General features: G+C 38.2%; 3 protein-coding genes across 4 annotated transcripts; all 3 read left to right on the forward strand.

Moving 5' to 3' along the window:
- Nucleotides 1-2,779: 2,779 nt before the first annotated feature.
- LOC145597839 (L-aspartate oxidase 2-b, chloroplastic-like) lies at nucleotides 2,780-9,320 on the forward strand. Of its 2 annotated transcripts, XM_081654101.1 has the most exons (9): nucleotides 2,780-2,955; nucleotides 3,312-3,359; nucleotides 3,443-3,576; nucleotides 4,398-4,752; nucleotides 6,668-6,910; nucleotides 7,631-7,687; nucleotides 7,772-7,852; nucleotides 8,049-8,110; nucleotides 8,200-9,320. In XM_081654101.1, the coding sequence occupies exons 3-9, from the start codon at nucleotides 3,452-3,454 to the stop codon at nucleotides 9,212-9,214; spliced, it is 1,938 nt and encodes a 645-aa protein (XP_081510227.1). In that variant the 5' UTR covers nucleotides 2,780-2,955; nucleotides 3,312-3,359; nucleotides 3,443-3,451; the 3' UTR covers nucleotides 9,215-9,320. The 2 variants fall into 2 exon arrangements, with proteins under 2 accessions (XP_081510227.1, XP_081510218.1); XM_081654092.1 differs by lacking the exon at nucleotides 3,312-3,359.
- A 3,631-nt stretch (nucleotides 9,321-12,951) lies between these two features.
- LOC145571009 (uncharacterized) lies at nucleotides 12,952-13,383 on the forward strand. The gene has a single exon (XM_081630117.1). It carries the CDS (start codon nucleotides 12,952-12,954, stop codon nucleotides 13,381-13,383), a length of 432 nt encoding a protein of 143 aa, XP_081486243.1.
- A 1,473-nt stretch (nucleotides 13,384-14,856) lies between these two features.
- On the forward strand, nucleotides 14,857-15,351 carry LOC145571017 (uncharacterized). The gene has a single exon (XM_081630124.1). The coding sequence runs from the start codon at nucleotides 14,857-14,859 to the stop codon at nucleotides 15,349-15,351; it is 495 nt and encodes a 164-aa protein (XP_081486250.1).
- Nucleotides 15,352-27,885: the final 12,534 nt, after the last annotated feature.

Here is a 27,885-nt window from a genome sequence, read left to right on the forward strand (position 1 = left end):
AAAAAACCAAAATCTTCACCACAAATTCTTGATTTAGGCAAATTTGTATTAACTTATTATAACACGGTTTAACGTCACCCTAAAAGCATTTTATTGTTACCCTAATATACTACAAAAGTTACCAAGTTCCTAACATAAATTTTGCTTTTTAAAAATACTTACAATGTACCATTAGATTAATGGTTTTAGCTTTCATATTATATATTCATTAGAAAATTACACATTGAAACACAATCAAACTCATTACAAGTTAAAAGATACCTTTAAAGCATCTTCACAAAAAAAAAAAAAAAAAAAAAAAAAAAAAAAAAAAAAAAAAAGTTACCCTTAAAGCAACTAAAGCTAATAATATTAAGGAAAAATTATCAGGAATATTACGACCTTTCAGCGGTCTTCCATAAATATAACAAACTTTGGATTATCCCGTAATATTATGACCTTTGACCCTGATCTTCCATAAATAGGACAAAAAACCGGTAACCTTTTTAAAAGGTTACCCAAGACACGTGTTGCATTGTGATAGGTTAGAAATATTAATTTGATTTTATATTTTTCTTTTTCAAGAAACTGATTTTTAATTAAGAAAATACACAAATAAAAAAAAGAAAGAAAAATGTAAAACCCACCCTGTTCTTCCCCAACCATTCCAGCAGCACAATGGGTTTTCCGACAGCCACCTTCCAACTAGCCTCGACGACCGGCAACCACCCCATGCCCTTCACTTTCCTTTTCCAACCACGTCACCCCATTCCCCTCTCCTTTTCGACCAGCCTACTCCATTCCCCTCCCAAATTCGAACTATGGCAGCCCTCACCTTTTCCCTTTCATTTTCGAATCCCTGAGTTTATATTCTCATCGGTTCTGAAAATTCCGGCCAACCCCTAAACAGGAAACCCGCCCACTTCACCTAAATCCCACCGCCATTAAAATCGACTTCCGACCACTTCATCTAAAATTCTACCCAATCCTTTCATTTTCGACCCTGACACTATATACTTGCTTGCATCAATGGATAAAGGACAGAGAAGCGAGAATTACGGTGGGGGTTTCACGGGGGTGGGTGGGGCTCGCGGCCATGGCGGGTTTCATAAGGGTGGTGGTTGTAGGGTGTTTCACCGGGGTATGGGGGCAGGGGGTGCTAAGGGAATTTTTTAAAATTAATTTTTTTTTTTTAATTATTCAAATCAACATTTTATATTAAAATCATTTATTAAAATAAAAAAAATTGTAAAATTAAACAAAAGAGTATATGGCCAATTAAAAAGTGACACGTGTCACACTTAACCCTTTTAACTGGTCACCAACCGGTTACGTCCTATTTATGGAAGATCAGGGTCAAAGGTCGTAATATTCCGGGATAATCCAAAGGTCTTTATATTTATGGAAGACCGCTGAAAGGTCGTAATATTCCTGACAATTTTTCCTAATATTAAATTGTTAAAGCTACCGTTAAATTGGCAATTTTACAATAATTTAACGTAAACTCGCCTTATATTATACAATTTTATTGTCTTAAATTACTCCTTCCGTGTTTTAATAAATGAAACGCTTTCCTTTTGCGGTCGTGTTTAAATAATTGAAACATTTTTTTCTTTTGCGACCGTGTTTAAATAAATGAAACATTTCCTTTTCAGTAACTTATTTCTATTTTTTTTTTAAAAATAATATTCTCATTACTTTTTGATACTCTATTTACTATCAATCAATATATATTATTAAAACTCATGGCAAGACATGCTACTTTGCCATATGTCATCAGTTTTGCCATTTGTCATATGATGTGACGCCATATTATATTAGTCCATTAATATTGAAAAACTCTAGGCATTAATCCCCATGTACTAATATTTAGTTTCATTGGAAAATTCTTCATATGTGTAACATCCTATTATAGAGTAAAAGATTTGATTTATATATTACAATCGTTTTTTTTTATGCAAATATATATTACAATTGTAATTATAGAGTAATATTTTTTTTATGCATTATGGAATAATATATATATTGACATCAAATTTATACAGATTTGATTTATCAATTTTTTTTCAAACCCAACAAATTGACTTATCATTTACTCTATATTTATTAATGCAATAGTGCGGTTAAAAGTAATAAATTTATAATGACCCGGGGCATCGCCCGGGCCAATAGCTAGTTAATTCCCACAAAACCCTTTACTTTCTTCTCTGTTCTTAAATTTATTTTGTTAAAGTCAAAACGTTTTATTTATTCAAATTTAAATACGAGACAGTATTCTCCTCTAAAAAAAAAAAACAAAATACTAGACAGTATAAGAGCAAGTTTAGCCTCAAGTCTTAAGACTTGGGGTGACATCATCATTTTGAGTCTTAAGATTCATACTTGAGACTTTTCCCATTTTTCTTCAAAAATCTCAATCAAGTCTCAAATTGAAATTTCAAGACTCAACTTAAGACTTGAGATTGGGACCCACTTCACCCACCTTACTTTTATTTTTATTATCCTTTTTTTATTTTTACACTTTTCTACATATAATATGTCAAATATTTAAGTCTTAGGACTAAAATGATAAATTTGTATAAGTTTTAGTGAGTCTTAATAAGAATTTGATAACATCATTTTAAATGAGGATCACAAAAAATGATGTCACATCCAAGTCTTAAGACTTGGGGCTAAACTTGCTCTAAGATGATGAGACCCAAAAAGAGTGGGACATGGGGGTAAGGAACCCCACCACCAATGAGCCTGGCTTGGTGACACTATGCCGATTATGGGGTATAGAATCGGGTTGAATTATATGCGGTTCCGAATAATGTAATATTATTAACAGTCAATATATAAAAATAATACTCAACAAAGTTGAACAAGAAGTAGAAGAAAATGCACCCCATATTCATATTCATATTCTGAAGCCTGGCAATTTGATTCAATTCAATCTCTCTCTTTCTCACTCCAAACATTCTCAATTCTCTTCAGGTTCGTCAATTTACCCATTTTTCTCATTAATTGCCGATAATTCTATTTTTATTCAATGTATTTGTTGTTAAAGTTGACTGCATAATTTTTCTTTTTTATATTCTAATTTTCTTCCTACTAAATCTTCAATCCCCTCTTTCTCTCCATTCTTAATTTTTAAATTTGCTGAATTCTTCTTTTTTGGGGTTTTAAATTTGACTTTGCTGGTGTGTTTTTTTTTTTTTTTTTTTCGTTTTTAGTGCTCCTAGGGAATAAAATTAATTTAATACGGAATTTGTTGATGTTAGACGTTTCACACAAAAATTGCTTGAAAAAATAGAAGGGTTAATGTGTTGATTCTTAAGCAAGACATGCAGGACATGCATAAGGAATGAATAATAAAAGTTCCCCAATTATGCATTAAAGTATGTATTTATTGACTTTACACTCTTGTTTATAAACTTCTGAAATCAATTATGTTGTTTAATTGTGGGTTTGTACTTTGCAGGGAGTAAAAATGGCAGCAATAAGTAGACATGTACTCTTTGAGAAACCCCTGTTCGAAGGAAAATCATTCAACAATCATACTTGGAGGGTTTCTCGAATCACATTCTCGGGATCCGCAAGATCAGAGCTTTCATGGTACTATCTTGTTGCTGTTGTTAAATTCGATGTTGATCAATTTAGCATACATGAATTGTAAACCGTTGGGATGAATCAAATAAATCAATTAGCGGTTTTATTGAAGTCATTGGGTTCAATTTTATATCATTAAGCATTTTAATATTCATGTGTGTGAGATTGATCAATAGTGAATTTTAACATGGATATTGTCGGGTTGACAGTATGTATTTGTTGCTTGTTTGATGTAGTGGTTGGTGCTCAGATTGTACAAATTTTTCTCTTGCTTGTGGTTTATATCATTTCATTTATCTGGGTTGTTCTAATGCTTTACAAGCTTTGTTGTCACCTTGTATGAAACAGTTTGAACTTGTTTGAAGCTTGTATTCTTTTTTCATGGACATTGTGGTCTAGGTTTACTTTTAAGTTATCAGTGAAATCGTCGTCTCTTACTGTTTGAGACATTAAATTATTATGAAAAAAGGTAAAGAATGATTGTGAGATCATCTTATACAATATTTTTGTCGTATTCTAGATTTTTTGTAGATCCCGTAACAGAATTCATACACTGTTAAGAACGACACCATTAACACCATACAATATTTTTTATTATTTATGGATCAAGGCTATAGTAAATGCCTTTTCTGGCGTCGTATAGGAGTTCACAGTTCGTGTTGCTCTTTCATTTGCATCTCTATATATTGTCACCAAAAACGCTAAATGCTAATAGCTTTAGTTAGTAAGACTGGATATTCCCCTTATCTGTATATTTGTTCCACTTTCAAGAATAAGAAAAGCCTCTGATTTATTCTTAATGCCTATGGAATTCTTGATATCTCCAGGTCTTGTGCAGTCTCGGGATCCAGATTGTTTCACCCTCATCAGAATGCTGCATTCACTGAATTGGGAAAGCAGAGGAAAACTCTAGCAGCAATAACTGCATCCTTGAGTAATAGGACCTCAATGTATTTTGATTTTGCAGTGATTGGAAGTGGGGTTGCTGGCCTTCGGTATGCTCTTGAGGTTGCGAAGCATGGAACTGTTGCTGTGATAACCAAGGCTGAACCTCATGAGAGCAATACAAACTATGCTCAAGGTGGTGTTAGTGCAGTGCTATCTCCTTCAGATTCTGTAGAAAGTCACATGCAAGATACCATTATTGCGGGAGCTCATCTATGTGACGAGGAGACCGTCAGGGTAAGTTTAACACATTCCTTGTTAGTACTAATTGGCGATTATCCATGTGGAGACTGTCACAATAAATTTGAGTGACACAGGGCCATTATTTATGCCTGCTGATATTTTTTTTTTTGTTGTTGTTGCCTTTTTACTGTTTTTGCATCTTTCTGAATGTCTTAACATGTATCATGTGTGTCAGTATAGAGATTGTTGTGTTTGGGGGGGGGGGGGGGGGGAGGGGGCGAAGATAAAGAATTATCTTTTAACCGACTTATGAAAGACACATTCTACTCCTTTTGTCATCATCATTCAAGTTTTGCATTGATACCCCAAGTTGTAAGATTTCCTTATTGATTGTGGTTAATTGTATTTGCAAAATTAACATTACCATTAACTATGAATTTTTTCCTTTCTTGGGGCATCCAATTGAGTACATTATGTGATATGCTATCCACATATTTTCCAAATTTGTGCTTGGTGTGCTGCTCAAAATTTTGGAGATGTAGTTTGCAGGCCTTGTTATAGATGATGAAGCAGTATATAGCTAGCAATTGTTTCCATTACGGAATTATCACAGAATTATGCTAACATTGTGGGAATTCTGTAGGAAGCTCTTCCATCATGTGTTTGAAACAATTGCAGAGGATACTCACAATTTATTCTGATTTTTAAAAATATGAGCCATTTTAGTTCACAGCTTCACAGACGTTATCTTTTAAAAAGTAGTAGTATGTTCAAGGTACCTGCTATGACTATATAAAGCCTTTTTAGTTCACAGCTTCACAGACGCCATTGCCTTTCAAGGTCAACATAACCAAATAGATCAAACATAATCAGCAGGTCACGTGATTTACCTCTTAGTAATTACTCCCTCCGTCCCTTAATACAAAGCCTCATTTTCTTTTTGGGTAAACCAAAATACAATGTCTCTTTCTATTCAAAGGTTGTATTTTTTGACATTATTACCCTCTTTTTGATGTGTTGTCATTTTTTTTCCTTTACTTTTTTCTGCTTTTAACATCAATTTCCAACACTTTCTCTTTCTATCTCTTCATTTATTCCTTACTACTTTTTCTTTGTCTCTATCTCTCTCTAACCCCACATGCACATATGTACTTTTAATCATTAGTTTTAAAGAATTTACAACTTTCTTAATTCCCACGCAAAAACCAAAAGAGGCTTTGTAGTAAGGGACGGAGGAAGTACTAATTAGTCAATCACTTTAGCTGACCGTGGATCAAGGATAGAGTTTAAAGGAGCCAACAGTGAAAGGAGATAAAAATGGTGAACTTGGGTGCAGAGCAGTTGCTATCTATTTTTTCTCCATGTGTATCGCCTTTCATGGCCCATTATATTTTCAAATTTTTGGCATTAAAGTCGTTGGCTGTAAACAATATATATGTATTTTGTCAGTTCAATAGTTGAATATCTACCATAAATTTCCGGCTCTCTTTTATTTTTAGCTTGTTGGAATCAAACTGTTCATATGAAGTCATTTTATTTTAAATTGGTACCGACAGCTTTTCTTAAACTGAAGTATCACAAGAACCTTGGAGGTAGAATATTGTTCTAGTAGTGTCCTTCTCCTGATTGGCATGTATATTTAGGGACATGAAAAGTCTTTTGCCATCTTTTGATCTTTTGCTTACAGTTGTATTATTGCCTCAACAATATTACCTGTGAAGGCTGTAGTTCATAATGTCATTTTAAAAAGTTCCTGCAGATGCTCACATATTTTCTAATATTTATGATCATCGTGAAGCCATTAAATAGCCCATAGTTCATATCAATGTTTTTATCTTCTTGTTGCAGACAAAACATTTTTTCTTCCTTGTCTGTAATGGATTAACTAGTAATTTTCTATAGTTTCTGATACTATGAACTCTTTAAGGTCATTATTGAGCTTATGCTGAATTTGTTTGGTTTTGTTCAGGTTGTATGCACTGAAGGCCCAGAAAGAATTAGAGAACTGATTGCAATGGGAGCATCCTTTGATCATGGCGATGATGGAAATTTGCACCTAGCTAGGGAGGGTGGGCATTCCCATCGCAGAATTGTTCATGCGGCTGATATGACTGGAAGGGAGATAGAGAGGGCACTATTAGAAGCAGCTGTCAGGGACCCTAACATCTTCTTGTTTCAACACCATTATGCTATCGATCTATTGACTTCCCAGGTTAAATTCTGCATTTGTCTTTCCGTTGACTACCCTTTATTGGTTTAGCATCTTATTCTTAGATGAAAGAACCATAAGAAGTCATATTAAATTGGATTGTTCTTTATTACACTACCTGTCTCTTGGCTCATAATGATTGCATTCTTTGAATCTATGTGATCCATTTACTTAATCTGATGATATTAATTACCTAAAATTGCAAATTTTTTGGCTAAAATTGTGGTAATTTTGGTGTACATAGTTGCACTTTTCACTAAGGTGTTTAATAGTAATGCACTTACAGGTCGTTTCAGAAAGGAATGAAGGATGAAAGTGAACTGTTGGTGGTTTGGAGTTTTAGATACATTTGCGCACATTGTTACACAGACATACAATGGAACTTCCACCCTCCGCCCCGCTCATCCCCACCCTCCACCCCCAACATGCACAAACAAATAAGAAAAATTTCTATTTAAGCAGGCTAGAACTGATAGAGTTGCAAACTTTATGTGGGGCATAACTTTTAGTTTAGTTTTCACCATTGAGTGTCGTTGCTTGTTAACTTTATAAAAGATTAAAAGGTGTTATGCACAACAGTCTTGTGAAAAGCTAAAACCATGCTTCCTTTGAATAGTCAAAAGTGTAGTATAATATACTACGTATTCTTAACAAAAGCACTTATATAGAATATAAAATGAAGTAATTGTCTGAAATTAGACTAATGAGTAGCTGTTCTTTCAGGATGGTTCCAACACTGCTTGTCATGGTGTTGACACTTTAAATACTGAAACACTGGAGGTAACTGAAAATTAATATGCTCACTTTTTGTATTGTGTGAAGAGTAGTTCATCCTTGTTACTAATTATCCTTTACCAATAACAGGTGGTGCGATTTCTATCAAAAGTGACTTTACTTGCATCTGGTGGTGCTGGTCATATCTACCCAACTACGACAAATCCTCTGGTATTAGTTGCTTTACATTTATATTCTTTAGAAGGGAATCCGTTTTTATTTCTTTTGTATTAGAAACCAAATAGTTCAATATATATATGCTTCTAGGAAGGCAGTCTCTCTTACTGCTTGTGCTGTGATATGAGATACTTGATCTTATCTTATAGACGATTTCTTTCATTTGACTAAGGGATGAAAATAAATGTAGGTAGCAACTGGAGACGGAGTTGCTATGGCCCATCGAGCCCAAGCCGTAATCGCAAATATGGAGTAAGAAATTCTGATGTCGCTTCCACTTTTTGACATTGAATATATTATCTAGTTATACTAATTTGTAGTTATTTTTTATTTCCCCCAAGGTTTGTTCAGTTTCACCCAACAGCCTTAGCAGATGAAGGCCTTCCTGTATCACCGATGAAGGCCCGAGAAAATGCGTTTCTCATAACAGAAGCTGTGAGGGGAGATGGAGGGATCCTTTACAATTTAGACATGGAAAGATTTATGCCTCTGTATGACGAGAGAATGGAGCTTGCACCCAGAGATGTGGTTGCAAGAAGTATAGATGATCAATTGAAAAAGCGAAATGAGAAATATGTTCTCCTCGACATTAGTCACAAACCACAAGATGAGATCCTATCTCATTTTCCTAACATTGCAGCTGAATGTCTCAAGTTTGGCCTTGACATAACACGACACCCAATCCCTGTGGTCCCTGCTGCTCATTACATGTGTGGAGGAGTTCGAGCTGGGCTCCACGGGGAAACAAATGTGACAGGCCTCTACGTTGCAGGAGAGGTTGCTTGCACAGGCTTGCATGGAGCTAATCGGCTCGCAAGTAATTCATTACTTGAAGCCTTAGTTTTTGCAAGAAGAGCTGTGCAGCCTGCAATAGACCATATGTGTAACTCAAAACTCAATTTAAATGCTTCTGATAGGTGGGCAAAACCAATGGTAGCTGCATCACTTGGTGATGATGTACTTGGAAAACTCATAACTAAGACAAAAGAAATAAGGAAAGAACTACAAGCCGTTATGTGGACATATGTTGGAATTGTAAGGTCCACAGCTAGACTAACGACTGCAGAGCAGAAAATCGCCAGGTTGGAAGTTAAATGGGAGGAATACATGTTTCAACATGGATGGAAGCCAACAATGGTTGGACTTGAAGCTTGTGAAATGAGGAACCTCTTTTGTTGTGCCAAGTTGGTAGTCAGCAGTGCTTTATCAAGAACTGAGAGCCGTGGCCTTCACTATACCACTGATTTCCCTCATCTAGTGGAAAGCGAACGGCTCCCAACCATTATTTGGCCTTCCTCACATATCAACAATACATGGAGTTCGAGGCAACTTCATCAGCAGTCAATCTGCCTATAGTATTAACTCTTATGGCTCATTTGGTAATTTTGTGATAATTAGGTGATAATTGATGATGAGCTTATATGTAATTTTGTGAGGCACTGCCGAATCTAATATTTTTTTTTATAAGTGAGTTCAAATCAAATGTAAATAAATTCATTTATATAAAATATTAAAAAAAAAAAAACATATAAATACACTTTTCTAATGACTTATAAAATAAAAATAATTTAGTACGAAATAAAAATATATTTCGTTAAGAAAATTATTACACTGTTTTGACGAAAGTATATTGGCATGATTATACACGGTATATACAATGTTTTTATTAATATATAGGAAAAATTGTCCGTAATAATTCGACCTTTGCATCATCTGTCCAAAATAATCCCATCATTATTGTCAGTTTTCTTAAAATGGTCCCAAGTGACTTGTATCCGGTGAATATGTAGTTTTTGTTTGAGTTTAATTTCCACGTGTCACCACATGATTGGAAAAATAATAATAAAAAAAACCTAGTCAAAGTTGATCAAAGTAAAATCTAAGTAAAAAAACAAACCACTTGTAATACCCGAATATTTTATGATTTTACATAATATATTTTATAAAAAATTTATTTATTTATTAAATAACTTTCCTAATTTAATCTCATATTTTATTTTAGAGTATGGAAAGTTGTAAAACCCTATTTTATTTACTTATTCTTATTCTATATGAATTATTTGCCTATTAGTTCACGCCCATATTTCTAATTCGTCTATGCGTAAGATTTCACATGGTTGATTGAAGAATGACAATTATTTATCAATTCATTCTTCATATTTTACAAATATTAAAGATAAGTTGATTGGTCTAGTACAATCCTATTTCTTTGATTGGAAATTAAAGTGCCGCACAAGTTCATGGAAGCTACCTTGGTCGTGTTATTGTTAATACGAAGTATGTCGTTTGGTGTTGTTTATAGTTTTCTTATTAAGGTAATCACACTATCGATCTTTTAAAGTTACTTGATTATAATGTCCCAAAATTATCTTGAATTTGGGTTATAAAGGTCAAATTCGACCGTGAAAACTCTAGATTTAGAGTTTTCATGGTCGAATTTGACGTGAAACCCTCAAATTTGGTGCTGTTGCGGCAAAGTTAAGTGGTGGCGGCGGTGGTGGTCTAAAGAGGGGAAAGAAGAGAAGAAACTTCGACATGCTGGGCCAGAGAGAAACAAAGCAGCAGCCGCTGAAGTCAAAAAGCTTCTCAAAGCGGGTTTCATTCGAGAATGCCAATATACAGAGTGGCTATCTAACGTTGTTCTTGTTAGAAAGCCAAATGGCTCTTGGCGTATGTGCGTGGACATTATAGACTTGAAAAAGGCTTGCCCGAAGGATGATCATCCTTTGCCTAAGATTGATAGGTTGGTGGATTCGACCGCTGGTCACGCCCTCCTAAGCTTCATGGATGCCAATGCAAGGTACATCAGATACCTATGTTGGAAAAGGATCAAGCCCACACGACCTTCATCACTAGCCAAGGGATATACTGTTATTATGTGATGCCATTCGGCTTAAAGAATGTCGGGGCTACATACTAGCGCATGATAAATAAAATCTTTGAAGGGCAGCTAGGCCGAAATGTTGAAGCCTATGTTGATGACATGATCGTTAAAAGCAAAGAGAGCTCAGACCACATAGGTGACCTAAGGAAAACATTCACCACCCTTAGAAAATATAAGATGAAGCTCAATCCAAGCAAATGTGTCATTGGGGTGCAAGGCTGTAGGGAATATTTCAAGCATTACCCCTAACTTGAACCCCACTATGATCATACACCAAAGTACGGTGGCGTCCAAAGGGAAAGAAGATAGAGCAAAAGAGTCGCCAACAAGTTTTAGGAACTTGTAAACCGTTCACGAGGTGAAGGTTACACCCCTTAACGATCCAGGAGATCGTCAACTCCAATAGGTCTTGAACCATGACTGGTAGTTCAGGTATGAAGGTACAAATCCAACCTAAAAGAGATTGAACCTGCCCTAATAATAGGCCTCTACTTTATTTTGATCGTATTCATGTCCGCTTTCTGACTAACATGCAATCAATAGGTTTACCCTAAACCTTTTTATCTATGTTGGTTGAATTTAATGCACAAATAAACTATTATTGGCGATCACTTGAATTATAATCATATTAACCCTAAACAAGATTATTAATTATCTTATTAAGCGTGATTACAAGTACAAATTCCCTTTAAACATGCATAAAAGGCGTGATCAAGCAATAAATAATAATAAGTATCAAGCAACAATAATCATAATAATAAAATTATAATCATAACAATCATAATTAAAATAATCATCATAATAATAATTATAACAATTATAATCATAAATCATAAAAATAATCATAATAATGTTAAAGCATAATAATAGCAAGATCCTAGGCATGATACTAACAAAATTAATAACAAACCCTAGCATGTCACTATACATTAAAAATCAAAGCTTTAGCCCTAACATGATACTATTAGGAAAGAAAATAGGAAGCATCACAAGAATCATAATTGTCATATTTGATATTAGAAATTATAGGTATTACCCTAAACATGATACTAGGAATAATTGTTGTCATTCAAAACATCAAGCATCCTAACAAGATACTAGGAATCATAATAATAACCTAAGCATGATTTCTACATCATAATATCAATAAAAACCATTAAAGCACTTACTTGGATGCCTCGTACCTCTTTCTAACAACAAAATACACGCGTTAGTAACTTCAAGGAAAATATAAAACAAAACAATTAAATTAAATAATTGAAAGAGAGATTTGTGACCAAACCCTCAGAAATATTTAAAACTTTCACGTCTAGGGCGAAGGCAACTTCGAATTATGCTAGGTGTATCTAGGTCTTGTGAATGCGGAATTTTGTAAAAAAAGAGGGTAGGTTAATTTAGAAAAGAGAGAGAAAAACTTTAGCTTAGAGAGAGAAAAGAGAGAATAAGAATTGATGATTGTTGATGATTTAAAACGGAGTTTTTAGGAGGCTATTTATAGAGAAAATCAGCCAAAAAGATAGAAAATCGAACCAGAGTTCTGACGTGAAAAAACAGAGTTAGCGCCAGACACTGACATTAGTGCCAGACGCTAATGCTAGCGCCAGGCGCCAAGCTTAGCGCCAGGCGCTAATGCTGGCGTTAGGCGCTAACCAAGTTTTTGACGCGTTTTCTAAAATCAGATAGAAATTAACCGTACAGGAGGATAAAATTGTACTTTCCTCAAAAACACTCGTTTATTCTGATTAAAACTCTAAAAAGTCAACAAAAGTCAATTTATCAATGCTAATTGAATTAGGAATGAAAAGAACCTTCTAGAAGAATCTAGAAGACTTAAACCATTCCTAATTGCATTAGGAATGATAAATCCATATTAGGCCCTCCTCTAAATCATTGGGCCGCATATAAGGTTCAAACCGGGCCCAGTTTAGTATTTTGACCATAACTTCCTCAATATTCATCGGAATTGGGCTTATAATATATCGTTGGAAAGCTCTTTTCAAGCCTCATCCAACTACACTACTATTAGACCCATATCATGGACCAACCAAACTGGATTGGCTGTTTTCTTAAAATAGATTTTCAAAAACAGAGAGAAAAGAAAAGAAATTAAAACTATCCGCAACACTAGACTTTCCACACTTTCACTTCATTCGATTATGATTCGACGTGAAAGGTACTCATCACCGGGTTTGGTTTTGGGGAGACACAAATGGGTGTGTACAAAGGCGGAAAATGCCTCGGCTTTATGGTAGATCAGCGTGGCATTGATGCCAACCCGGACAAAATTCAGGCCATTCTTGACATAGAATCCCACAGGAATTTGAAAGAGGTGCAATGCCTTACAGGTTGCTTAGCTGCGCTGGGGCGATTTCTATCCCGATTAGCTGACAAGAGTCTATCATTTTTCAAGGCCCTCAAGAGGCCCAATTTCATGTGGGATGAGGAGGCTGAGAAAGCCTTCCAGCAATTGAAGGAACATCTGATGAACACCCTAAAGCTTGTTAGCCCCCAACCCGGGGAGACATTGTATGTGTACTTGTCCATATTGAACTATGCCCTGAGTGCAGTTCTTGTTGCTGAAAGAGAAGAAGGCCAAGTACCTGTCTACTTTGTCAGCCATGCCTTAAAGGGGGCTGAGTAACGGTATACTCTCATTGAAAAAGTGGTGTACGCTTTAGTAATGGCTAGTAGGAAGTTAAAGCCATACTTTCAAGCACACCAAATTAAAGTTCTCATCAGCCAACCAATCAAGAAAGTGTTAGAGAGCAAAAACCATTCATCTCAGATGACAGATTGGTCAAATTAATTGGTTGACTTTGGAATTGAATTTGAACACCGCAAGGCCATCGAAGCCCAAATCCTTGGCTGACTTCATAACTAAGTGCGCCCACAAGCCTACCCCAATAGACACCTCCGCCCCTTGGGCTCTTTATGTGGATGGGTCGTCTAGTAAGGCTGGAAGTGGGGCTGGGCAAGTTATCACCTCCCCGGAGGGAGAGAAGTTTGAATATGCTGTTAAGTTTGCCTTTATGCTTCCAACAATGAGGCCGAGTATGAAGCTCTCATCTTGGGGCTAAACTTATGCCAATTCATGAATTAAATCAGTTCAAGTATGCTCAGATTCACAGCTCATTGTGAGGCAAATGACAAGAGAATTTGAAATGAAGAAGGAAAACATGAAGGCTTATTGTGAGAAGGCTGAAATCTTAACAAAAGCGTTTGACAACTTTGAGATTAAGCACATTCATCGCTCAGAAAATCAGCAAGCTGATGCTCTTTCCCGCTTAGCAAGCTCAGCCGAAGGAATAGCCCCCCAGAACGTCATGTGGGAAGTTCTGGAGAAGCCAAGTACCCAAAGGCCCGCCATCATGGAAATTGATAGGGGGAGACATGGATGAATCAAATCATTCTATGCTTAAAGGGAGAATTATCTAAGGATACCCCTGGCTTCCAGATGATTAAGAAACGGGCTGAGTGGTTCGTGCTGCATGACAGGATCCTTTACAAGAAATCCTTCACTCACCCATTACTCAAGTGCATCACCCCGGAGGAGAGAAATTATGTACTTAGAGAAATCCATGAAGGGGCTTGTGGTAGCCATTAGGGCGGAAGGACTATCGATGGAAAAGCGCTAAGGGCCGGATTCTATTAGCCAACCCTAAGGCATGATGCCATGAAGATTGTCAAGAAATATGAAAGGTGTCAGATGTTTGCTGATGTACCTTATACCCTAGCCAATTCCCTCACAAGCATTCAATCAGTCTTACCCCTCGATGGCTGGGGCATGGATATCGTAGGGCCATTCCCCATGGCCTTAGGGCAAAGGAAATTTCTGATAGTGGCGGTTGATTATTTCAGTAAGTGGGTTGAGGCCGAGCGAGTAGCAACAATCACCGACAAACAAGTCCATAAATTCATTTGGAGAAATATCATCACCCGCTTTGGGGTACCTCGCATTTTGATCTCAAATAATGGTTGGCAGTTCAACGACGGGACAACTAAGGAGTATTGTGGGTGTTTTAGGATCAAGACAAGGTTTTCTGCTATATGCCGACCCTAAACAAACGGGTAAGCTGAGGCAGCAAACAAAACAATATTGAAGGGGCTGAAGACAATGATGGAAGGTACGAAAGGATCTTGGGTGGATGACTTGCTTGAGATCTTGTGGTCCATTCGCACCACAACCAAAGAAGCCACGGGGAAAATCCCTTTTGCCTTAGTGTATGGGAGTGATGTTGTGCTCCCCATAGAATTTGGAATCCCATCTCCTAGAATCACCTTCTATGACTTCGCCCAGAATGATCAATTGAAGCCCTTGGCCTTAGACTTACTCCCAGAGATAAGAGGAGATGTCTTTCTTCGCTCTATAGCATACAAGCAAAGGATAACTCGCTACTACAACAAGAGAGGGAAGGCAAAACCCCTAGCTGAGGGTGATTGGGTAATCCGAAAGTGTGAGGATGCTGGAAAGCCTCCGAAATTGGGAAAGCTAAGCCCAAATTGGGAGGGGTCTTACAAGATTAAAGAGGTGATTTGCCCGGGGACCTTTCGCTTACAAAGTCCTAATGGCAAGGACCTCCCCCATCCATGGAATGCAGATAACCTATGAAGGTTTTATGTTTAAACTTTCCCTTACAATGATGCCCTAGGGGCAATAAGAGCCGATACTAGGAAACTAATTTTATAATATAGTGCATCATTGTATGTTTTTTAGCTTTAATGTTAATATAATGAAAAAACCCCTCAGCTGGGATGTTTTCCCTTTATATTTTGCACTTTGTCATTTTCTTACTTAAAGTTTAGTTTTGAACTTTTAAATCGCTTATTAGCATAGCCGAAAATCATTTAATAACACCACATTCCCAGCATAGGGCATTTCGGTTTTCTAAGTTAACAATAACAAAGTTTGTTCCAATGTTTGGGGCAAGATTCTAGCCTATGCTCAAACATTTTAGATAGAGTCTTAGCCGAAAGATCATTCATAACTTGGGGCTCGTTTAGCCTTCAGCCTACTCTAAAGAGTTGGAAAGCCTAGCTCTCATACAACTCTCAACTTGGGGATCGTTTTAGCCCCTAGCTTGTTTACATTGTCAATCCAAAATTTATAACTAAGGGCTTTTTTAGCCCCCTGGTGTTCGTGCAACCCCCTGTTCTCATGAAAAAAAAATAACATAAGGCTTGTATGCTAAGGTTGTATACTCGTCAAATGCAAGAGGATTTTTTAGCCCCTAGGGTAAAATGATCCATGATAAATTAAGTGAAGAGAAAGTATTCAGCAAAGGAAGAAAAGGAAAACATGCAAGTTCCATTACATCAGGAAAGCCAAGTCAAGAGATAATATGCGATGTTAATACATTATAAGTCAAGTTAAAATTTCATAAAGCCGAAGACAAAACATCATAAGTCTAATACAACCCATAAGACATCAACAATATCCAATACAAAAGGCCGGGCTGGGGAAGCTACCCATCGGTCTCTCCCTGTTGGTTTTGCTCAGCCAACAGCTTCTTTTGCTCCTCTTCCTCAGCCGCACAGATAAGGTCCCTAACCTTATCCCACACCTTGGGATAAGAATCCTACAGTCTGAAAAAAGCGAAGGTTGTCTCCATGTAGGTATGGGCATCTGCAATCCCTGCCTCGAATGCCTCATATCCAAGCTCAAATTGTAGCTCGGCAAAGGCTGGAGACTTCTTCCACTCAGAGATCACCTCCTCTTGTGTCTGCCCCGCCTTCTCTTTAGCCTCAGCCAACACTTTCTTCACCTTTGTCAACCCGGTCTTCTTCTCCTTAAGCTCGGCTGAAATCTACTTCTTCCCCTCCTTGAATTCCTTGAGCTTAGTCTCAAGGGCTTGGAGACTAGTCTTCCCAACCTCCTGGGCATCATCAAGGTCTTGCTTGGCCTTCTGCAGTGCATCCTGGGCCCAGCTAAGCTCCTGCTTGAGGTTATGAATCTGGGTCCGGGCCTCGACATCTTTGTCTGAAGACCCTCCATGTTCTTCATGGCGCCCCTTTGGTACTCCTCGACGAGCACACTTAGGGTCACGCCAGCCTACTTCAAAAAAGGAAAAGCGGAATGGTTAGCACAATCCCAAAAATAGAGAAAGTTATTGCAATGTGTAAGAAAATATACCTTCAAGATACCATCAAAGGCTGAGGAGAGGACCTTGGAAGGCTCTGCCCTCACCACCTCAAAATCCTTTTCTAAAGGAAAACGAGACATGATGTTCCTCACCATCTTTTTGCGCCCGTCTTTAGTCAAGCTGAAGAAAGGCTCAAGGAAATAAGGGGCCCCGATCTCATAATGCTCCTAATACTCATCATCACTCTCTTCTTCAATACGAGGGTGTTTCCCATGTTGCTCGTAGCCTTCAGCCTCCAAAAGCTCGATGTGCTGGGAGACCGCCGGAGAGACATGTTGAGACCCTTGGTCGTCCATCTCCATTGTTGTCGCTTGGGAGGATCCTTCTCCTTTCTCAAATGTCTTCCTCCTTGGCTTCAAGTTCTTCGGGTTTTGAAAAGACAAAGCACAAGTTAAGTAAAGTTAGCAAGAAAAGCAATATCTTAAAGAAATCAATCCTAGGAAGATGGACATACCGGGGGAGAAGGTGGAATGCTCATATCTCCCTTGTTCAAAGAGGCCCTGATCTTCCCAGATCGGAAGTTCACCTGAGACATCTTTTGCTGGACTTTACCTTTCAAATGGTTGTATAAGATACCTGCAAGCCAACATTCATACAAACTTGTTAATAACAAAGCTGAGGAGGAAACCCAAAATCTTGAAACTTACATAAGCAAAAGCAAATCCTACCCCTATTATAGGCGTGGCTCAGACCTACGACACTAAAAAACCACTCTTTCTTGAAGTGCCTATCCTTCAGAATCCACATGATCTGAAGCTTCTCCTTGGACCCCTTTCCTTAAAGGATTGCAACCAAACATCCCCCACGGCTTCATCAACACCCATGGCACGAACATTATAATTCAAGCCGATCCTAGGCACACCACTATGATCTCGGGGAATCCTCCAACCTCCGGCATGAAAAATGAAAAGAAAGGTGTGGTAGAACCCCTTTTGACTGGAAGGCTTCGTGTGTATGGTAAGGTAGAACTCCCTATCATGAAAAGCATACCACCTATGGCTATCTACATTACCCGGGACCTCCAGAAGCCTATAGGTGTTCCTAAGGTAGTTACGGTACAAGGGGTGCCAAGTAAACTACAAGTGGCTATGTAGGCATTTATTGTCAACCAGGAGTTAAGAACAAGCTGGGTAATACTCAAGTTATACTCTACCAACAACTCCTTAATGAAGGGATGTAATGGAAACCTCAACCCATTCTCCAAACAATCCTTATATACAGCTATACACCCGGGCGGAGGGTTATCTACAGTACTATCACCCCTAGGAGAAGAAATGAGAAAAGGCTCCTGAATATGGTATTGAGTTTGCAAATGCCTAGTCCCCCCGGATAAAGATCTAAGCCAAGTGGGGGAAGGGTGGTACATAGAGGGGCTAATCTTCCTAACAGGTGGATTAAAAGGCACCGGCACCCCAAGAGAAGAAGTAAATGTATCATCCTCACTTGACATGGTCACCACACTGTCAACAAGTAATATGTTCAAAGAACCCCTAGAAGTCGGTTTACGTGCAAGAGAAACTTCTGATGAGTCTATTATATATATATATATATATATATATATATAATTTATTCCATGTCTCGTGGTCATATTTGTGCTTATTTGAGCTCTACGGAGCTATTTTTATTACTAATAAAAGTTTTCTAGTGTTTTTGTATTATATTGTAAGAATTTGCAGATTTACGGCAATCCCGAGCTTATTTAAGTAACTACGAAAAATATTAGAGACAAATTATATTTTATGACCAAATATTTGAAGCTCAATTCCAAGTTAGAGAAATTTAGTTCGGTAATTAAGGGCTCGATTAAGTAAAAGAGGTCCAAAATTCCCATACGAAATATAAACCAAACAAGTGAAGAAATTTGGGCTAGAAAACATCTAAGCCCAAGTGTAAGAGCAAAGGGAAGTAAAGATTGCGGAGGCCCAATTACAACCCCAACGCCTATGTGGGCCCGACCGGGCGAGTATGATTGCCAGGTTGCATTTCCGGCTCTTAGTTTTGGGCTTAGGAGTTTTTGGGCTTTTGATGAGGAGTTAGGCGGTGGGTTGTTAGACTTTGCTTAGGATTGGGTTTGTGCTTATTTATCTTTTCTTTTAATTTGTTGGGATTTTATTTTCTTAATTTATCTTGGTTTATATTTATAGTAGTTTATGTTTTTAGTAGGTTTGGTTTTTTTTTTTTTTTTTTTTTCCTTCTATATAAAAGGATGTAGCAGTAGTTACGTATGGGGTTTTTTTCTTAGCTTTCCATTCATTAGTTGTAGTTTAGTTTTTAGATTAATTTTAACTTATTACTTTGTTTTTATGTTTTTATCTTTCTTCACTTAATTAAACTCTTAGATTTTTCTCTCTTGTTTCTCTCTCTACACTCTTAGTTTATGCAATTTCATACTTCCTTCTTTTGATATTATTTCTTCTCTCCTTTATTATTTTCTTTTTCATATGCTTTGATTAGTTTAGGTTTAACTATGTGTGAGTAGTTTTCTTTCTAGAGTTTATGGGGATCCATAAACAATATGAAGGGGTAATTTGTTGTTGTTGATTGTCAATGCTTAATTAATTTCCTATTGATTGATTTAATGCTATGCAACTAGACTTGCGCACGTCTTTTATGTATAAGCAATATTGATTCGAGATTTGAGGGATGAGAATTTATATTTAGGCTTAGAGTCAATATGCAAGTTAATTTATAAATGGTTAAGTCGAGGCTCGAGAGATGAGATTTAATACCGATAGATTAATTATGTGATTATAATACGTAGCGAAAGCCCTTTATAATCTGGTTAATTTATGCATTAATAACTAATTATTATGTTTTACCCTGGAATATTATTTATTGCCGAACCTATACCCTAGATCTTTTATTCATTGATTTTCCCTATCCTTAATCTTAGTAGTTTATTTTCCATTTTATAATATTATTTTGTTACTTAATAATTTAGATTGCTTAGATTTATTAGGAATAGAAAAACTTGTTTCCTTGTGGATTCGACCCTACTTCCCTATCTACTTTAGTTAGAGGATTTAGGTCATACTTTTGATTAGGTGATATGACTTTAGCCTTTTAACTTCCCAAGAGGAAGGAGACAAATAATAATCAAAGCCTAAATCATGCATGCTCAGGGGGTGGGGATGGCACGCAAGGAAAAGGCACACCCAAAGGAATAGATGCATACTACCAATCACATTTGCTACAAGTATTCCCCCCGACCAGATTTCCTTGGACAAGTCATAAGATGCAGGGCCGGGGAAAGAGTCTAGATAATCTTCAGTCATTCATAATACATGCACAACTCAACTCAAGATTACCCCAAAGAATGCTTAGTGTACATAAAAAAATATAACAAGCGTACCTGTAAGCCTAACATCATCAAAAGCGCAGCCGAGGAACAATCAAGCATACAAGGAAAATAGCAAACAATTACTTAACATGAAGATGTAATACTTAGAGATTAAAAAAAAAAGTGTTAAAGGCTCACCAAGTAGTCGGAGAGGCCGGAAGAACTTCTTGTAAGCAAATCAAGCTCACCCCGGGGAGATGTAATCCTACAACATTAACGAACAAATTCAAAGTATTAAAAAAATATTCAATGGTCAATCCTAGCTGAGGAATACATCCAAAGTGTTAGAAAAATTCCAAAAGGTTAACCACTACGCTAACGTAGGCTTCAAAGCTTCAATTACCCTCTCAGCATTTCAAAATAAAAAAAATCCAGCAATCCGACAGCTAGGTCTGCCTATACTACCCTTCAGCCAAGCAGAGAAACCCCTCGGTTCGGTCTCTCTATCTATTTCCCCAGCTTACTTCACCCCAAAAACACTTAGAACTTGAAATAAAATCCAAGTTAAAACACTCTAAATTCCCCCTTCCGCTCAGCTTGCACCTCACTATCAAACTTAGCTAAAAATTTGGGTTAAAAACCCAAAAGCTCATTCATCTCTCTCGGCTGGGCCTAATATGCCCTCGGCCTGACCGCACCCGTATATGCTAAGCCCTCTTCATCAACACTCAACCCCCCTCGGCCATGCCATATACCCCCTCGGCCATGCGCTCAACCCCCTCGGCCATGCGCTACCCCTCAGCCATGTGCTCAACCCCCTCGGCCATGCCATATACCCCCTCGACCATGCGCTCCCCCCTCAGCCATGCGCTCAACCCCCTCGTCCATGCCATATACCCCCTCAGCCAAGCGCTCACCCCCTCGGCCATGCCATATACCACCTCGGAATGGGGGCGCCAACCCTTCGGCCCTCACCATTCCCTCACAACTCTCTCATCCCTCGACACGTCGCGCATTAGGCCCTCAACGTGCACCATACCCCTTGGGCATAGCTAACAAGCTCTCAGCATCTCACTCTCACCTAGGTAAAAGCTCCCCCTCTCATGTCCCTCATCTTTCCCTCTCACTCGGCATAGCCGAGCTGCCAGCCTGACTACCCCTTCGGCAGTGAGCTTAGGCCTACGACCTTTATAGCAGTCCTACGGCTTTTCACTCCCTCCCTCCGCTCGGAATGGCAACCTCACCAACCCCTCGGAAAACTACTGGTCCTAGCCAAGGCCCACAATCTCTCAATCTCAGTATCCCTCCTCCCACCCTCCGCTAAGCATAGCAGGTTAGAGCAGAAATTTGGCTAAGTCCAAATTTCAAGCAACCAAAAATTCAAAGATACAAAATTCTACCCAAGCCAACTCAAAAAATAAGCTTGAAAGTTAAAAAAATAAATCCCTAAGTATATAATTGAAGCAGAATTTTCGGCTGCGCCTAGTTATTTTCACACAAAAATTCAAACACGCCTAGCTGAAATTCATACCCCACCGAAAATTCAAAGTTCGAATTCAGAAATTCAAGGACATAAAATATCAAATATGCATTCGGATCTATCAAAATTCGGATTGAAAGATGGAAAATTCCACATACCTCTTGAAGATCTTGATGAACTTGGAAGAACTTAGGTGATGTGACTTGAACACTCAAACTCTCAAAGACCTTGAAAGAAAATATGAGAGGATTTTGAGAATTTCTCTAAGGCAAATGAAAGAGTGAGAATAAAATGAAGTGGGGAGGGGGGAGGTTCATATGTTTAAAGCTAAGGAGATTTAAGCTCGTCAAAACCCTGGCTCAAATGGGCCTATGTGATGTTTGATCCCAAAAAATCACCATTGAAGGATTAAGATTAATTACAAGCTTAATTAACATACAACTACCATCAGTTAAACTCTTAATCCCAAGCTCAGCTGAAAATCAAGACAAATCATGCCTTCAGCAATATGCATGGGTGTAGGCGTCGTTTGAAGTGCGCCTATGTTAAAAGCATGTTGTGAATATGCTTGGCACTCTTAAGAAGTGGGAATTGACATTACAATCAAGAACAATGATTAGGGACAAAGCAAAGTAGAGAGCCGCCAACAAGTTTTTAAGGAACTTGTAAACCGTTCACGGATCATAAAAAGGCAACCACAATTAAGGGACAACGATAGGCAACAACGATTGACCCATGAAGGTTACACCCCATTCATGATCCATGAGATTACTAACTCCATAAGGTTCGGAACCACGAAAGGAGGATCGGGGATGATGGTACGAAGTGAGTCATGGAGTCACATTCGCCCGTATTGGCCTCTACTCGATTCTTATAGTGAGCATTCCTGCAATCTCAAAGGCATACAAACAGAGATTCAATTCGCTCCAAACTATTATTAGGATAAATTGGTTGAATATTAATGCAACATATAATTCTATAAAATTTATGATCACTTGATTAAACAATAAGATTAAAAAGGAACCTAAATCGGTCGTCCAAATTATCTTATTAGGCGTGATTTTCAATTACATATTCCCTTTAAACATGCCATATAATGATCAATAAAATAAGCATTAATATTGGAAGCAATTTAACAATAAATCCAACAATATAACATCGTTAGAAAAATAATAGAAATAAAAGGAACATAATTCTTACTTTGATTTTTTTTTTCTTGCAACTATAAAATAATAAATGATTTAGTAACTTCAAGAAAATAATAATAAAACAATAATTAAATTAAATTAAATAGAGTTGATTTGGGGCCAAACCGTCAAACAGTTCCACCTTTCACGCCTTGGTTTAAGGACATAACCACGAGTAAAGTATGGACTCCTTAGAGTGCTTGAAGAGGGAATTTTGAAAGAGAAAAAAGAGTAGGCTAGTGTTTAGGTTAGAGCATAAAGGAGAGAAAAAAAGAAAATTAATTGATGCCCCGTACATCAGAAATGAGTGGGTATTTATAGAAAAAATGTGCCGAGGGAACACACGTAACCCTGAAAAGATAAAAACCCTAAAAAATTGCACCGCGACATGGCAGAATTAGACGGGGAAAATTCCCGTGACACGGTGGACAACTGTGTGACGCGGGATATATTTAGGGTACGGGGAATAAAACGCGTGAAGGGTTTACGCGGAAAGGACACGGAATTGCCCCGTGTCACAGCATGGGCACCGTGTTACGGGGAATCCCACCGTGGCGCCGCACTGGTTCCCGTGACACGGTGGACAACTGCCGTGACGTGGGAGCCTGTAGTCTATTTTTTCGTCTAAATTCATTTTTAACCCTAATTTCGTTCAGCATTTTTAAGTGCCGATTGATAATTTCGGGCCATTTCTGATTTATTGTTATTAATTGGGCCAAAATAAATAAATAATAAAATAAATAAAAGGTTTGGGCCAAAATAATAAATAAAAAGGTTTGGGCTGAAATTAAAAATGAACTATGCTTTGACTAAACATCAAGACTGATCCATGGACTATTAAAAAATTGAGTTTAATTAAATACGATTTTTAAGCACTCTCAGGATTAAATACTGAACCCGACCAATAATGGTGGTGAAGGGTTGTTCATCATCGGGTTTGGTTTTGGGGAGACATTTTTAGGTGTCTACAGAAGCCCCCACTTTGACTGAGTTTGTAGAAACGTCAGTTTCGAAAACGATAGTCAAAGTAGTCGATAGGGACGGAGAATGATTTAAGACAATGCTTGAAGAAATCCACCGATAATGCTTTCCATGCTTGACGGTTTTCTGTACTTGAAGAAAAATCCACTGATAACGCTTTCCATGCTTGAGGAAAGCCGACTTGGCGGTTTTCTATACTTGAAGAAAAATCCACCAATAATGTTTTCCATGCTTGAGGAAAACTGACTTGGCGGTTTTCTATACTTGAAGAAAAATCCACCAATAATGTTTTCCATGCTTGAGGAAAATCGACAGCTGATATAATCGCTGAAATTTGCAAGTGTATGATGGTTCGATTATCCCCGAACGTGGGCCGCAGATGATTTACCTTCAAGTTGATTATCCGACTATATTAGGTGCTTAAAGCGTCGAAAATGCAACCCTAATGCTTGTTAGAGGCAAATCGATAATTTTGATACCCTTTAAATACATATTAAAATTTTTCGCGCAATTCCGGTGAGAAAATAACTCACCAAAAGTAGCGGAAAATCGTTCTAACTTGGTCAAAGATGCTAAAATATCTGCCGGAAGGCTTAGAAATAATGAAGGCATACAACAAGACATCGTGCCACGTGGAAATATCCCGCGACACGGTGCCTGACCCCGTCAAACGGTGGGGAATCCCGTGTCGCGGGGTTTTCTTTAGTGCTAATTTTGTTCACGCGCTTGGACGTTTTCACCGTGCCACACGCAAACATGCCGTTACAAGATAACTGGATTCGTGGGACGGGAAATGCTAGCTTAACGGTATTTTTCCCTTTAAATACTAACTGCTTCTTCCCCATTTTCTCACTTCTTTTTCACCATTTTCGATCTCAACATCCTGCTGCTCTCTTTCTCTTCTCCATTTTTTTTAATTACACAGACCACCGTGCCACGACCGACGGCACCGGCGAGTGGGGGTACACACCGTGACACGGCGTCCGCCTGCGCATAACTACCCCTTTTTTTTTGTTTGTTGCCGCTGTTGTTGCCTGAGCTCCATTGCTTCCCGCTGCTACTGTCGGAACTCCGTCGCTGTCCAACATTCACCGTGACACGGGGAAGGTTAACCGTGCCACGGCGTTTGACCACCGTGTCGCGGTGGTTGCTGCACCAATTTTGCGGATTTTTCAAGCTTTTTTAGCTTAAATCTCCACCAAATTTGCTCTGATTTTTTTTCTAGTTTCCTCATTTTCGATTACTCACAAGGATCCATGTAAGTTTCCCTTGTTTATGTCTCAAATTTTGTTGTAAATTCCATATTTGCTTGAAACCCTAGAAAAATCAAAATGGGGGTTTTTAATTTTGAGCTTCCTTGTCAAAATTCTTGCTATATATGAATTGACTTGTATATGAATGTATGTGTGTTTGTGAGCAATTTGAGACCAAGATTGCATGATTTGGTGAAGAATTGGGCAAATTACCATTTTTTGATACTACTTATGTGAGATAGTGTTCTTGTTGTTCATGTTATTCTTTTGCAATTGAAATGGTGATATATTGGTTGTAGATCTTGTAAAATTTGCCCTGATGTGCCAATTTATCGTTCTTGTGCAATTTTGAAACATGCTCTATTTTGTGTATGTACTATATTGTCATGGAGAACATAGTATCATGCAATTAGGAGAATATAGTATTAGTTCGTCATGGAGAAACTAAATACTAGAAATAATTCCATGATTTTGCTAATTTTTAGCCTTGAGGTAAAAATTTTGCGTATAATAGAAAATGCAGCTTGAGATAATAGAAATTTTTGCTAATTCTCACCGTTCACTTGTCGGCATAGTCGATGGCACACTTTGCCATCATGGATCCGGAGGTGGAGATTTGGTTCCCCGACTATATGGGATTATCACGAGGGATCCTGTTACGAACGCCTTATGGGAATCTGCTGGTTTAGTAGATTTTTATTCGGCGGTCGTAGGGTTTTGCAGCCCCTGGGGTTGTGGCCAGACAGTCGTTCGTGCGTTGTTGGATTATTTTTGGGATACTACCAACACTTTTCACTTTTCTTGGGGGGAGATGAAAGTGACCCCCCTAGACTTTAGCATGATAAACGGTTTACGCTTCACTGATCGGGTCGTACGGAAAATTCCTGACCTTACTTGGGGGGCGGCTGAGGTAGCAGATAAGACTCAGCCGGTGCCTCAAGGTGGTCCTAAGAGCGGGCGATCAGAGTTGGCTTTTGTTCTGGCCCGTGGCTTTGACATGGATGAGACATCACCTGAGCAGCGAGTGCGGATCTTCATTTTGATTCTCATTTCCGTGACTCTTTCTCCTGATAAGAGTTCACGTGCGCTCGTTTGCTACCTTCCTTCTTTGGTTAGGATCGGCGAGATAGGATCCTTTAGTTGGGCCAGCCTTGGATATGTTGATCTTCTCTTGTCGCTACGTCATGGTTGTAGGCAGTTGAATGACCAAGCCCCTGTCACTGTCTACGGTTTATGGACAGTCGTAGAGGTGACGATCTTTCTTCTTCTTGTTTTGTTTTAATCTGTTTGACTCATGTGCTTAGAGACTGCTTTTCATTGCAACTATGGTTCTATGAGTACTTTCCGGGTTCGGCCCCCGATGGCGTCGTGGAGCGGTCCATGACTTCCCTGTCGAAGCTAGCTGGCTTGAACGAGGCGAGTCACGAGTGGAGTCCGTCCCTACGCTGCGTGGGCTGCTACGTCGAGGCACCTCTTCCGTTGGTGTAAGAATTTATTTTGCAACATGTTATTCTCTACTTTGACGCAGGGGCGTTCATTGCAACATTTTATGGTTTTCAGGTTGCTGTTGATATCCAATATCGGCCTTGGGCTGCGATGACTGATCTTCCCGAGGCCTTGCAGCTTTCGGCGTACCGTACTGTTTTTGTTGGTATTGGACGCTTTGTTTGGTATCTTGGGGAGAGTGTTGTTCGTTAGCATAGTGATGATCTCTTTGTGGTTGTAGACACCCAAATGTGTCTCCCCAAAACCAAACCCAGTGATGAGTACCTTTCACGTCGAATCATAATCGAATGAAGCGAAAGTGTGAAAAGTTTAGTGTTGCGGATAGTTTTAATTTCTTTTCTCTTCTCTCTGCTTTTGAAAACTTATTTTAAGAAAACAGCCAATCCAGTTTGGTTGGTCCATGATATGGGTCCAATAGTAGTGTAGTTGGATGGGGCTTGACAAGACCTTTCCAACGATATATTATAAGCCCAATTCCGATGAATATTGAGGAAGTTATGGCCAATTTACTAAACTGGGCCCGGTTTGAGCCTTATATGCGGCCCAATGATCTAGAGGAGGGCCTTATATGATTTATCATTCCTAATGCAATTAGGAATGGTTTTAGTCTTCTAGATTCTTCTAGAAGGTTCTTTTCATTCCTAATTCAATTAGCATTGATAAATTGACTTTTGTTGACTTTTCAGAGTTTTAATTAAAATCAAATAGCATTTTCGAGGAAAATATATGATTTTATCCTCCAGTACGGCAAACTTATCTGATTTTCGAAAACGCGTTAAAAACAGGCTTGGCGCCTGACTCCAGGTATTGGCGCCTGGAACCAGGCCTGGCGCCAATTAGCTGGTGCTGGCGCCAATCTCGTTTTGCGTGCGCCAAGTGCTCTGTTTTGATATTTTATCTTTTTGGCTGATTTCTCTATAAATAACGTATTAAAAACTCCGTTTTCATTCATGAATTCTCACGAATATTCACCTACAATCAGTTTTCATTCGTAATCATTAATTCTCTAATTCTCTCTTAATCATCCACCAATTCTCATCAAGTTTTCTTGATTACTTCATCTCTCTTTCTTTCTTTTTATAAACCTTGTTTTCAAATACAAAATTCCGCATTCACAAGATCTAGAAACACCTAGCAATATTCGAAGTTGCCTTCGCCCTAGACGTGAAAGGTTTAATTTATGAGGGTTTGGTCCCAAATCTCTCTTTCAATTATTTAATTTAATTGCTTGTTTATTATTTTCCTTGAAGTTACTAACGTGTGTATTTTGTTATTAGAAAGAGGTACGAGGCATCAAAGTAAGTACTTTAATTGAT

Source organism: Chenopodium album, chromosome 2 (assembly GCF_948465745.1).
Source record: "Chenopodium album chromosome 2, dcCheAlbu1.1, whole genome shotgun sequence".
NCBI classification, from domain to species: Eukaryota; Viridiplantae; Streptophyta; class Magnoliopsida; order Caryophyllales; family Amaranthaceae; genus Chenopodium; species Chenopodium album.